This window comes from Podarcis liolepis (genome assembly GCF_965112155.1).
Source record: "Podarcis liolepis genome assembly, chromosome: Z".
Lineage (NCBI taxonomy): Eukaryota > Metazoa > Chordata > Lepidosauria > Squamata > Lacertidae > Podarcis > Podarcis liolepis.
The window spans coordinates 304519-316901 of record NC_139570.1 but is presented as its reverse complement, the minus strand read 5'-3'; the positions used below and the strand labels follow the sequence as shown (position 1 = coordinate 316901).

The 12383-nt window shown below is 41.0% G+C and overlaps 1 protein-coding gene across 2 annotated transcripts in view; it reads right to left on the bottom strand.

Annotated features, from left to right (window-relative positions):
* LOC310698757 (UDP-N-acetylglucosamine--peptide N-acetylglucosaminyltransferase 110 kDa subunit) overlaps positions 1 to 12383 on the bottom strand; it is a 77918-nt gene that overhangs the window by 14487 nt on the left and 51048 nt on the right. For both annotated transcript variants that reach the window (XM_083486302.1, XM_083486301.1), the window contains exons 14-18: positions 12076 to 12165; positions 7144 to 7269; positions 3766 to 3936; positions 3537 to 3653; positions 773 to 934 (exon numbers count right to left, since the gene is read on the bottom strand). In XM_083486302.1, coding sequence (XP_083342428.1) covers positions 773 to 934; positions 3537 to 3653; positions 3766 to 3936; positions 7144 to 7269; positions 12076 to 12165 — 666 coding nt within the window. The remainder of the gene's footprint in view (positions 1 to 772; positions 935 to 3536; positions 3654 to 3765; positions 3937 to 7143; positions 7270 to 12075; positions 12166 to 12383) is intronic.

Genomic DNA, 12383 nt, shown 5'->3' with positions numbered 1-12383 from the left:
ACAGAGGCTCAGGGGTGTGCAAGTTCTGTGCAAGCTGGATGGGCGGGGTATAAATCATAATAAATTCTTCTTTCATTCATTCCTTAATCAATTATCATCATCATCTCGTTGAATTGCAGGCGGATTCTGCTTCTGGGCAGTCCCAGCCCCATGGCTCCTCGAAAGTCCCTCCATCCCGTACATTTTATAATATATGGTGGGAATGCAAAAGGTTTAGAAATAAATGGGGAATGATATATATTGAATTAGGGGGAAAATGTTTAAAAAGACTTTTCTTAAGAAACCAGAAGCATTCCTCCTAGAAATTTTAGATCAAGATTTAGAAGAAGAAAATTAGAAATGCAACAACAGCAGCAAGAATTATATTAGCACAAGCATGGAAGACAGAAGAAATACCAGCGAAAGAACAATGGCAAGGGAAACTTATGGGATATGCAGAACTGGCAAAATTAACAGATAAATTACATGAAAAGGATAGAAAAGACTTTAAAAGAGAATGGGAACCATTTACAACATATATATGAAGGGGCAACATAAAGAATTGGACTCATTGGCAGGGTTTGAATAAACCAGGCACCCCCCCCCCAACCTGTGGCCCTCCCGATGTTTTTGGCCTACAACTCCCATGATCCCTAGCTAGCCAGACCAGTGGTCAGGGATGATGGGAATTGTAGTTCAAAACATCTGGAGGGCCGAAGGTTGGGGATACACAATTGTATATAACCAAAAGCAAGACTATACACATTGGGGAAACAACACCCGATCCTCTCACCTGAGTCGTTGCCAGCCCGTTGCTGATGTTGAATCCGTTGATGGTGATCTGAATCTGCCCACGATTGATCATGTCAATCACGGCTTCAGCAATGGTGTTCATGGGAATGACTGGCATGCTGAGCCCAGCGGCGCCATCGTCCCCGCCATCTGGACAGTTCATCTGGAAGCCAAGATAATGAAATAATAATGATAATTTATCATTTACCCATCCAGCCCCATGTTCACCACCTCGCTGCCACTCCTGTGCATTAGAAGCATTCATTAGAAGTGAAATGGATTTTGCTACAAAGTCGGCTACAATCAGGTTTTCAACACAGCAACCCCTCTTGTGGCTTTATTGTGTCCGCATTTCAGGCATTTTAAAGTGGGGGGGGGGGGGGAGGTATCGTACGCGGGAAGATTGCAAGGTGATTATCAAAAAAGGGAAATAATAATAATAATAATTTATTATTTATACCCCGCCCATCTGGCTGGGTATCCCCAGCCACTCTGGGCGGCTTCCAAAAGAATACTAAAATACTATAATACATCAAACATTAAAAACTTCCCTAAAAGGGCTGCCTTCAGATGTCTTCTAAAAGTCTGGTAGTTGTTGTTCTCTTTGACATCTGGTGGGAGGGCGTTCCACAGGGAGGGCGCCACTACCGAGAAGGCCCTCTGCCTGGTTCCCTGTAACTTGGCTTCTCGCAGTGAGGGAACCGCCAGAAGGCCCTCGGTGCTGGACCTCAGTGTCCGGGTAGAACGATGGAGAGGGGGGATTATTAATCCCTTTTGCATTCCTTCCCATGGGAAAGTGTGCCTTGGTTTTGGAACGCCTTAGTTTCGGAACAGACTTTCTGAACAGATGAAGTTTGAGAACCAAGGGACCACTGTGATTTTAAAAGAACCATCTTGCATTTGGCAAGATGTCACAATTTTAAAAGCCATGGGAAAAAATAGATTGAAAAGGCTCCTCGTTGTATTTTAATCTTTTGCTGGAAGCCGCCCAGAGTGGCTGGGCATAATAATAATAATATCCTGTTAGAAGGGAAACCCAGTCAGAGTATAAATAATTTATTATCCTCCTCCTCCTCCTCTTGGAAGCCGCCCAGAGTGGCTGGGGAAACCCAGTTAGATGGGTGAGGTATAAATAATATATTATTATTATTATTATTATTATTATTATTATTATTATTATTATTATTATTATTATTATTTACTCCTCATGTGTTGGTCCGATGCCTGTGGGAAAGCTCTTCTCTTGTGGATACAGTGGTACCTCGGGTTAAGAACTTAATTCGCGCCAGAGGTCCATTCTTAACCTGAAACTGTTCTTAACCTGAGGTACCACTTTAGCTGATGGGGCCTCCCGCCACCCCCACGCCGCTGGCTCGCAATTTCTGTTCTCATCCTGAGGTAAAGTTCTTAACCCGAGGTACTACTTCCAGGTTAGCAGAGTCTGTAACCTGAAGTGTCTGTAACCCGAGATGCAACTGTAACATGCTTTCTCTTTTTTCTTTCAAGCTTCTTATTTTCAATCTTTTATGTTTATTTCCATACACTCCAAACATTTTCCATATATATAATACTGGGATTAAACAAACCCCTTGGATTTCCCCACCCCACCCCAGTTTCCATATTTTTTCTTGCATGTAATTATAACAATCCATTATATTCCATCTCCTTATTTACTACTCTAATTCATTTGACTTCATCAATGATATATCCATCCTGCCTGCAGAAAGCCATCTAATTCGCTTTCAATTTGATCCTGACTTGTTTTTAGGGCAGGCTTCCTCAACCTCGGCCCTCCAAATGTTTTGGGACTACAACTCCCATGATCCCTAGCTAACTGGACCAGAGGTCAGGGATGATGGGAATTGTAGTCCCAAAACAGCAGGTGGGCCAAGGCTGAGGAAGCCTGGTTTAGGAGGTAATTTCATTATTATTTGATTTTTTTTAAAGTTGCTAAGAACTTCACATAGTAGAAGACCAGAAACATATCTTTTGGGAATATTGAACAGTGATATTCTAAAAGAAAAAACTCAATTTTTTCTGTATGCAACATCAGCGGCAAGAATTCTAGTGGCTAAGTACTGGAAGGGTAACCAGGTACTGACCAAAGAGGAGTGGCTATATAAATTATGTGAATATTTGGAACTGGCCAAATGGGCGGATATAATAAGACTAAAGCCAATGAATACAGTCCAGGAGGAATGGAATTGCTTGAATGACTACTTAGAAAGACAAGGTTCAAATGTAAAAAATTGGCTGTGTCTAGAATGACCTGGTGAATGGAAAAGGGGAAATATACATATATACACATTTATATATGCAGATGAAAATAATACTGAAATACAGATAAAATATGAAAGGTAGGGTTGTGAGAGTGATGGAAGTCTATTATTATTATTTTGCAAAATAGTATTTATTGTATTGAAATATGCTTTTCTTTATTCTTTGACTCTACTTTTCTTTGCATTTTTTTTTCTTTTCCTCCTTTACTTTTTTCTTCTTTCTGTTTTATTGGATATTATTCTTTATGTATGCTTTTGTTTTGATGTATTTACTTTGCAGTAAAAAATTATTATTATTAATAATAATAGTTTGATTTTATACTAATGTGATGTATTTGATGCTAGCCGCCCTGAGTCCGGTTTCGGACGGGATACAAATAAGTTTATTATTATTATTATTATTATTATTACTACTACTACTACTACTACTACTATTATTGAGAGCTAGACTCCAAAACCACCTACACACGCCCGGATTTTCCTGACCTTCACTATTTTCACGTCAGGCAGGCTGTCGAGGAATGCCTTCAGGTCAACACCGTTCAAAACAATCCGGTTGTCGTAGATGTGACCATTCGATTTGAAGTCGATGACGGCTTTTTTCTGAAAGAAAGACATATAATGCATCTGAAAAACACGGCAATTTGGATCTGGGCTTTTTTCCAAGAAAAAAAGACCGCGATACGAAGCAGGCTGTTCCCCTCTTCCCAAATACCTTCAGGTGCGGGAACATATTGGCGTGATCACCAATGAAGAAGGTATTTGGCATGTAAGCCAGTTTTTCTGAATATTGCTCTGCCACTTCCACCGGGGATGTTTCCTGGTCAGTGATAATGTAATCCATGAATAAAGCCCCGCTGGTTCCCGGGTAGCCCAGCCACATTGCCTGGAAGGCAAACAAATGAGGGTTGTTAATTAATAATAATAATAATAATAATAATTTATTTCTACACCGCTCATATCTGGCTGGGTTTTCCCAGCCACTCTGGGCGGCTTCCAACAAAAGATTAAAATACAATAAGGCAGCAAGGCAAGATATCCAGAGCTTCTTTTTTTATAAAAACTTATTCAAGAATTACATATATAGAGAGAGAGTGTGTCCAGTAACCAATTAAGTTTGTTCTTGGTATAAGCTTTTGTGTACGTGCACACTTCTTCAGATACACTGAATAACAATATAAATAAGAAATAATATAATATAATATAATATAATATAATATAATATAATATAATATAATATAATATAATATAATATAATATAATATAATATAATATAATATAATATAATATAATATAATATAATAATATAATATAATATAATATAACATAATATAATATACATATATTAATATAAATAATATAAAGAACAAACTTCTTCAGATACACTGAGTAATAATATTTTGACTGTGTCAGACCAACGTGGCTACCTAAATGAATAAATAATATACATACGCTTAATTTGACAAAAAAAGAAGTGTCCATGTGCAAATCTTATTCTATAAATTGCCAAAAATTAAGCTTGGGTTAAATTTATGCAGTCTCTTTTTTAAGAGGAAGGCCTCTGGCAAGCTATCCAGAGTTTGCCAAAAAAACCAAACCAAACCAAAACAACCCACCTTCTTAAAGAGGACTGTGTCTTTCGGCAAGATCTACAAAAAGGCCGCATAAAACAAGATCACATAATTAAGGATTTTCTTAAATCGGATTTTTTCAATTTAAAGTGGATTTTAAAATAAAGTTCTTTGGGAGGAAAAATCTTTCTGAAGATTTTTTGTTTAAGTTCCATCTAAAGCCATTGTGAAAGAAGGATTTGTTTAAAGTTTTCCATGTGTGCAGAAACTCAGCCTAAATTGTTGTTTTTTTTAAATTGTTTAACCACATCCGTTAACAAACATGGATGCATGTGCCATAATGCTATTCTTTTACTTAAATTGTTTAAATGGTATGAAGGGAATGAGTCTTTTTCTCCTTCCAATCGAGTACAGCAGAAAAGCAGTCCAAATAGAATCAAATCAGTCATTTTTGATAGGACTGTCAAAACCACTCTGAAAATTTATTCTTCCAAAAATGAAACCTTCCTCTGGTTGTAAATATTAATGTCTTAATCACATTTTTAAACATCACAGCATTAACATCTTACGACTACGGTAAAGAATATTTTGGGCATGCAGTGGTACCTTGGTTCTCAAACTCTGAAAACCTGAAAGCGTTCCAGTTTTCAAACATTTTTTGGAAAGTCAAGCAGACTTCCAGAACAGATTAAGTTTGGTGCTTTTGTTGGTGCTATTTTGCATTTCTGTTCTTCGGCCAATTTGTTTTTGGGCCTGTGTGGACCCAGTTCAGCTACTGATGAATTGTGTGACTGCGGAAACGGATAGAAGCCCCCCATCCAAACAATGGCTTTAGCTGTTAGAATCATAGAATCATAGAGTTGGAATAAACCACAAGGGCCATCGAGTCCAACCCCCTGCCAAGCAGGAAACACCATCAGAGCACTCCTGACATATGGTTGTCAAGCCTCTGCTTAAAGACCTCCAAAGTAGGAGACTCCACCACACTCCTTGGCAGCAAATTCCACTGTCAAACAGCTCTTACTGTCAGGAAGTTCTTCCTAATGTTTAGGTGGAATCTTCTTTCTTGTAGTTTGGATCCATTGCTCCGTGTCTGCTTCTCTGGAGCAGCAGAAAACAACCTTTCTCCCTCCTCTATGTGACATCCTTTTATACATTTGAACATGGCTCTCATATCACCCCTTAACCTCCTCTTCTCCAGGCTAAACATGCCCAGCTCCCTTAACTGTTCCTCATAAGGCATCGTTTCCAGGCCTTTGGCCATTTTGGTTGCCCTCCTCTGGACACATTCCAGTTTGTCAGTGTCCTTCTTGAACTGTGGTGCCCAGAACTGGACACAGTACTCCAGGGGAGGTCTGACCAGAGCAGAATACAGTGGCACTATTACTTCCCTTGATCTAGATGCTATGCTCCTATTGATGCAGCCCAGAATTGCATTGGCTTTTTTAGCTGCCGCGTCACACTGTTGGCTCATGTCAAGTTTGTGGTCAACCAAGACTCCTAGATCCTTTTCACATGTACTGCTCTCAAGCCAGGTGTCCCCCATCTTGTATTTGTGCCTCTCATTTTTTTTGCCCAAGTGCAATACTTTACATTTCTCCCTGTTAAAATTCATCTTGTTTGTTTTGGCCCAGTTCTCTAATCTGTCAAGGTCATTTTGAAGTGTGATCCTGTCCTCTGGGGTGTTAGCCACCCCTCCCAGTTTGGTGTCATCTGCAAATTTGATCAGGATGCCCTTGAGTCCATCATCCAAGTTGTTGATAAAGATGTTGAATAAGATGATAGAAATTTTTTTAAACTAAATTCTTGCCTGCACTGATGATAGTCATTGCTTGGATGGGGGGCTTCTATCCGTTTCCGCAGTCACACCGTCCGTCTATCCATCAGTAGCTATCCGTCCTTCTATCCATCTGTCCATCATCCAGCAACTGGAGGAACGTGTAGCTACGCTCCAAAGAATTAGAGAGCTGGAGCTCTTCATGGAAGCAACAGAGAACACGGTCTCCACCAAGGAGGACACCCCTGAGAAGGAGGCTAGTTCACCAACACAGGAGCCAGATATATGGAGAAACGTGACAGTGGAATTTGCTGCCAAGGAGTGTGGTGGAGCCTCCTTCTTTGGAGGTCTTTAAGCAGAGGCTTGACAACCATATGTCAGGAGTGCTCTGATGGTGTTTCCTGCTTGGCAGGGGGTTGGACTCGATGGCCCTTGTGGTCTCTTCCAACTCTATGATTCTATGACCTACCATACTGTCTTAGTTATTTTATCGTACAGAACATTGATGATTGCTTTCATTTGAGGGATCAATGGTCTTGTTAGAGAATAAAATTCATGTTCAATGGCTGTTTGAGTGGTTGTTTTTCAAAGTGTGGAACGGATTAATCCCTTTTGCATTCCTTTCTATAGGAAAGCGCGCCTTGGTTTGGGAACGCTTTGGTTTCGGAATGGACTTGCAGAACAGATGAAATTTGAGAATCAAGGGATCACTGTATGATGAACATTTCACTGTGACTTCATTTACCTGGATCGGTGCCGGCCGGAGAGCAAATAGCTCGTTGCGGGCTCCTTTGGTGTAGCCATTCATGTTGATCAGGATATGTATGCCGTCTTGGTGAATGCGGTCTGCCGCCTTGCCGTTGCACGGGACCTAAAACACAAACATTAGAAGCACGTTTATGGAAGTTTTGAATGGCTGATGTTTTAATGTGTTTTTCATCTTTTGTTGTAAGCCGCCCTGAGTGGCTGGAGAAACCCAGTCAAATGGGTGGGGTACTTTAAGTAATAAAGTAGTAGTACAGTGGTACCTCAGGTTAAGTACTTAGTTCGTTCCGGAGGTCCGTACTTAACCTGAAATTGTTCTTAACCTGAAGCACCACTTTAGCTAATGGGGCCTCCTGCTGCCGCCGGAGCACAATTTCAGTTCTCTTCCTGAAGCAAAGTTCTTAACCCGAAGCACTATTTCTGGGTTAGCAGAGTCCGTAACCTGAAGCGTATGTAACTTGAAGTGTATGTAACCCGAGGTACCACTGTATAGTGGGAGGGTGGGTTGGGGATTTTCTCTGAAGGGTAGTAGGATTCAGTGGGTATGGTCAACCTGCAGGCGACTGTTAACAACTGAAAAAGCAAGGGATGGTATGCAGATGACCCAAAATAGCTTTAGCATGAAACTGTTCTTAACCTGAAGCACCACTTTAGCTAATGGGGCCTCCTGCTGCCGCCGGAGCACAATTTCTGTTCTCATCCTGAAGCAAAGTTCTTAACCTGAAGCACTATTTCTGGGTTAGCGGAGTCTGTAACCTGAAGCACATGTAACCTGAAGTATATGTAACCCGAGGTACCACTGTAGTAGTAGTACATCTGCTAAGGTTGACTTGACAACCTGGTGACGATGTCCGAGCCCTCGAATGGTCCTTCTGAGCTTCTTTCCCTCATACAGTGCACTTGCTGTTGCTTTTGCAAAATCCCACACTGCAGGAAAGTGAGCTGTTTTGGCCAGATTGCCAAAGCTCGGGATACGTGCTCCGTGACAAAAAGTGGGCAGGGTATCTGAAGCACTACTCTGCACCCATGACTTGAGAGCATCCAGGAATCATCTGAAATGTAGTTTAGGTTTAGGGTTAGAGTTTAGAATTAGGGCAAAGGCTAAGGCTGGAGGTAGGGTTAGGCTTAGGCTAAGAATTACTGTTTACTGTTAAGAGTTTAGGGCTTACAGCTAGGGCAAAGGCAAGGGCTGAGATCCTTTCAATCCTAAAAAAAGCTCAACAACTTTGGCTGGCCCTTGCGCATGTTCACTTTATCAAATCTGGCCCTCTTTGAAGAGTTTGGACACCGATTAGTGATTTAAATCAAATCCACCCTGTTGGACTTCCGGGTCAGCGCCATCGGCAATGGCGGAATTCCTCTGATTCAGAGGAACCCACTCCGCTAAAATCGGGTCTTGCCGCCGCGGCGAAGGCAGAGACCCTCTAAAAATCCCAGGCGGAGGAAGCCTGGGAAGGTGGGATTCGGCTCACACCAAGAGCGTTCCCCCCTACTCACAGGGAAACCCCTTTTCGGGGGTTCCGAAGTGACGTGGGGTGAGTGGCGCAGTGTTCGAATCGACTGCTATTTTTGCGGAGTGAAGCCGCACAGCCGTTGTCGGAGAGCGCTGACTTTTTTCTGTGGACATTCGGATTTTAAACAACAACCCGTGAGTAGTACGGAAATTGGATTTTTAAAATATTTTTTAAATTCGGCACTGATCGGGGAAGGTCCAAACAGGAAGTCCGCCTCCCCTTTCTGTAAACAATCTAAAGCAAAGAACCTCCAACTAAGGTCGTGGAGAGTTTTTTCTTTTTCCTGTAAAAGACTTTAATTCTACTGATTGAGATTATAAGAAATTTTATCTGGAAGCAGGGGAGCCTGCAGGAGAAGAACTAAATTTGGGAATTGATGTGCCACCCCCCCCCCCGGACCCGGGAGTGGTCCATGAGAGCCCGTTGATGAGGAATTGAACAATTTGACAGCTGTCAAGCTAGCTGTCAAGATACAAAAAGAGGACTTTGTTTTTATTGTCTACATTTGCTACAAGCTTATGTTTAAAAAGAAGGAAGGACTGTTACAATCTAACGTATGGGACTTTTGGGTCTGTGCTGAGAGGAGTAAAAAGAAACTTAAATCCCCTTAGAGGGAGCTTTGGGTCAATGCATTAAGAACCAGCTGAGAAACTGTTTTTTGACCTTGATACGCTTAAGAATGGCAGTTGGAAAGGAAATTCAGTTTGAACTGAATAGGACATTTTTTCTCTTGGGAAAGTTGCAAGGTCAAATAAGTGTTTTGACTACAAATGTTACAACTTTGAACACAAGAGTGAGTACCAGCAATGAACTTGATAAGAACTCGGCACAGGAATTTTATTTAACTGAACAAACAGGGAAATTAAAGGAGAATAATGTTGTCTTTGAAGAGAAGAAAGGGGGAGCCGTAACCCTGCAGAGCCAAAAGGTGAGCTGCAATTCGAGGCCTGACATGATGGTAATAAGGAGAAATAAATTTTCAAAGATGGAAGCCTGGCCTGAATTGGAAAGTGAAAGATGGAGAGATCCCCTTATGTGGAGATCGGATGACTCTTGGATTATAAATCTGATTCAGGTGGAAGTTGGAGTTATGGGGACATTTGGGTTGGAAAGGAGAATGAAACAAGATTTGGAATATCCTATAGGCCTTACCTTCAAGTACGGAGGTTTGGCTGGAAGGAACGTGGATGCTGTTGAGTTGGAGCCTCCCCGAGATTTGGGTTTCAATATCAAAGACTATCAAAAAGACTGGCAGAGGAGTCATGAGAGAGATTTAAGAGCCTCGGATTTAAGATCTCCGGGTTGATGGGTTTTTGAGATTGATGGATTTATGTTGGGGACTGAAACGGGGAAGGGGGTGTGGGTGGAATAAAAATTGGGAACTTAAAGGGCATATAATATAAGTTGCTTTTTTGTTTTATTTGTATAAGAGTTGGGAAATTCGTGGAAGGGAACTTTTTTCTTTCTTTTTCTTTTTTCCCCCTTTCGACCTTAGGGAAATGTCTTAAGAATAAGTATTGATATATAGGTTTAGATGAGAGTTAAGATCGGATAAAGTAAAAGTAAAAGTGGCTTTTAAAAATATAGTAAAATTAAGGATTTTGTTGATAAGATGTTTGAAAAAGAAATTTATGTGGTATTGGTAAAAAGATATAAAGGATTAAGTAAAAATGAATTGATGAAAGAGAGAATGTAAAGCTACAGTATTTTAAAATAAATTATTAAGATAAAAATTAGGTTGGAAGGATTTGCTAAAACAACAATTTAAATTAGAATACAAAAATGGGAGGTGTGAGGAGGTCAAGGAAATAAGTAAAGGAAGAAAGTTATGTAAAGGTTTGATTTGTTTCTTTTTCCCTTTTTCTTTTTCTTGAATTTGTATTTTTTTCTGTCCTTTAAAAAATTTTTTTTCTTTGTTCTTATTGTAACTTTTAAAATCTTGAATAAATATTATTTTCAAAAAAATAAAAAAATAAATCAAATCCACCCTGTTATATACATTACCAAGCAAGCACTTCGACCTGCCACTGGGAAGCCCCTGAGAAGCGCCCCCGGTTGTACAACCCTTTGGCCATGAGTTCAGACATGATTTTCCGAGCTATGCCCAAAAGTCTGATTTATAGGTTATTGATTGCTAGCCTGGATGGTTTGCCTCACTAGCTAGTGCAGTCGGAATATATCTATATATATATCTATATACATCTCTCCCTCTCTCTCTCTGTATATATATTATTGTCCAGTAGCACCTTAGAGAGGGGCGCGGGTGGCGCTGTGGTCTAAACCACTGAGCCTAGGGCTTGCCGATCAGAAGGTCGGCGGTTCGAATCCCCACCACGGGGTGAGCTCCCGTTGCTCGGTCCCTGCTCCTGCCAACCTAGCAGTTCGAAAGCATGCCAGTGCAAGTAGATAAATAGATACCTTCTTCTGGCAGGAAGGTAAATGGTGTTTCCGTGTGCTGCTCTGGTTCGCCAGAAGCGGCTTAGTCCTGCTGGCCACATGACCCGGAAGCTGTACGCCGGCTCCCTCGGCCAATAAAGCGAGATGAGCGCCGCAACCCCAGAGTCGGTCACGACTGGACCTAATGGTCAGGGGTCCCTTTACCTTTAGCACCTTAGAGACCAACTAAGTTTGTTCTGGGTATAAGCTTTCATGTGCAGGCACACTTCTTCAGATACCTGAAGAATCTACTAGTGCAGATTATTCATGATTTAGCCCCCTCTTCTGATATTGCACATTCGTCCAAACAACGTATAGCATCCAAGAACAGATGGTATCCTGCATTATAGCTTCTTCCTTCCGCCAGATTATGCATTAAAAGGCTGTTCTCTGCCATCAAAGAGCTTTAGCAAAAGATAGAGAAGTAAACAGAGGCAGGAAGAGATGACTGTATCTCTGAATTTTATTTTGATTTTAAATGCGATTTGAATTGTATTTTAAACCAGTCGTTTGATTTTGTGTTTTTAATGTATTATATATTTGGTGTTAGCCGCCCTGTGCTTGGTCTTGGCCGGGGTATAAATAAAATTTATTATTCTTATTCTTACAGTGGTACCTCGCAAGACGAATGCCTCGCAAGACGAAAGAGTTTTTCGTTTTTTGAGTTGCTTCGCAAGACGAATTTCCCTATAGGCTTGCTTCGCAAGACGAAAACGTCTTGCAAGTTTGTTTCCTTTTTCTTAAAACCGTTAATACCCAGGGTGCATTGCTTCGCAAGACGAAAAATTCACAAGACGAAAAAACTTGCAGAACGAATTAATTTCTTCTTGCGAGGCACCACTGTATTCTTATTCTTATTATTATATCAGATCGCTAAACTCCTCAAAATGACAAATATCTTCCGGAAAAGGTTGCCTGGGCAAGAGCGTATTTAGGATATACAGGGGGGAAAGAGCTCTCACCTGAGATAAGTCAATAAAGTGATTTGCTTCAGCCATCACCTTCACCCGGAAGTTTGTGCCGTCGTCGGGGCTGAGGGCATAGCAGAAGACCTAGGAAAGAGAGGAATTGCTTAGAACTGAGGCTGACCAGAGTCACTGAATGAATGGAGGAATCTTTATTCGCGTTGGGCATCGCAATAAAACAATACAATATACAAAGAATGGAAATAAAAAGTCCATTGTATAAAATACATTTGAGGGTCACTTGAGCAGGGAGCACGTGAGGCGCAGCAAAACACTGGCCGATAAACAGTAGACAAAGCCCATCT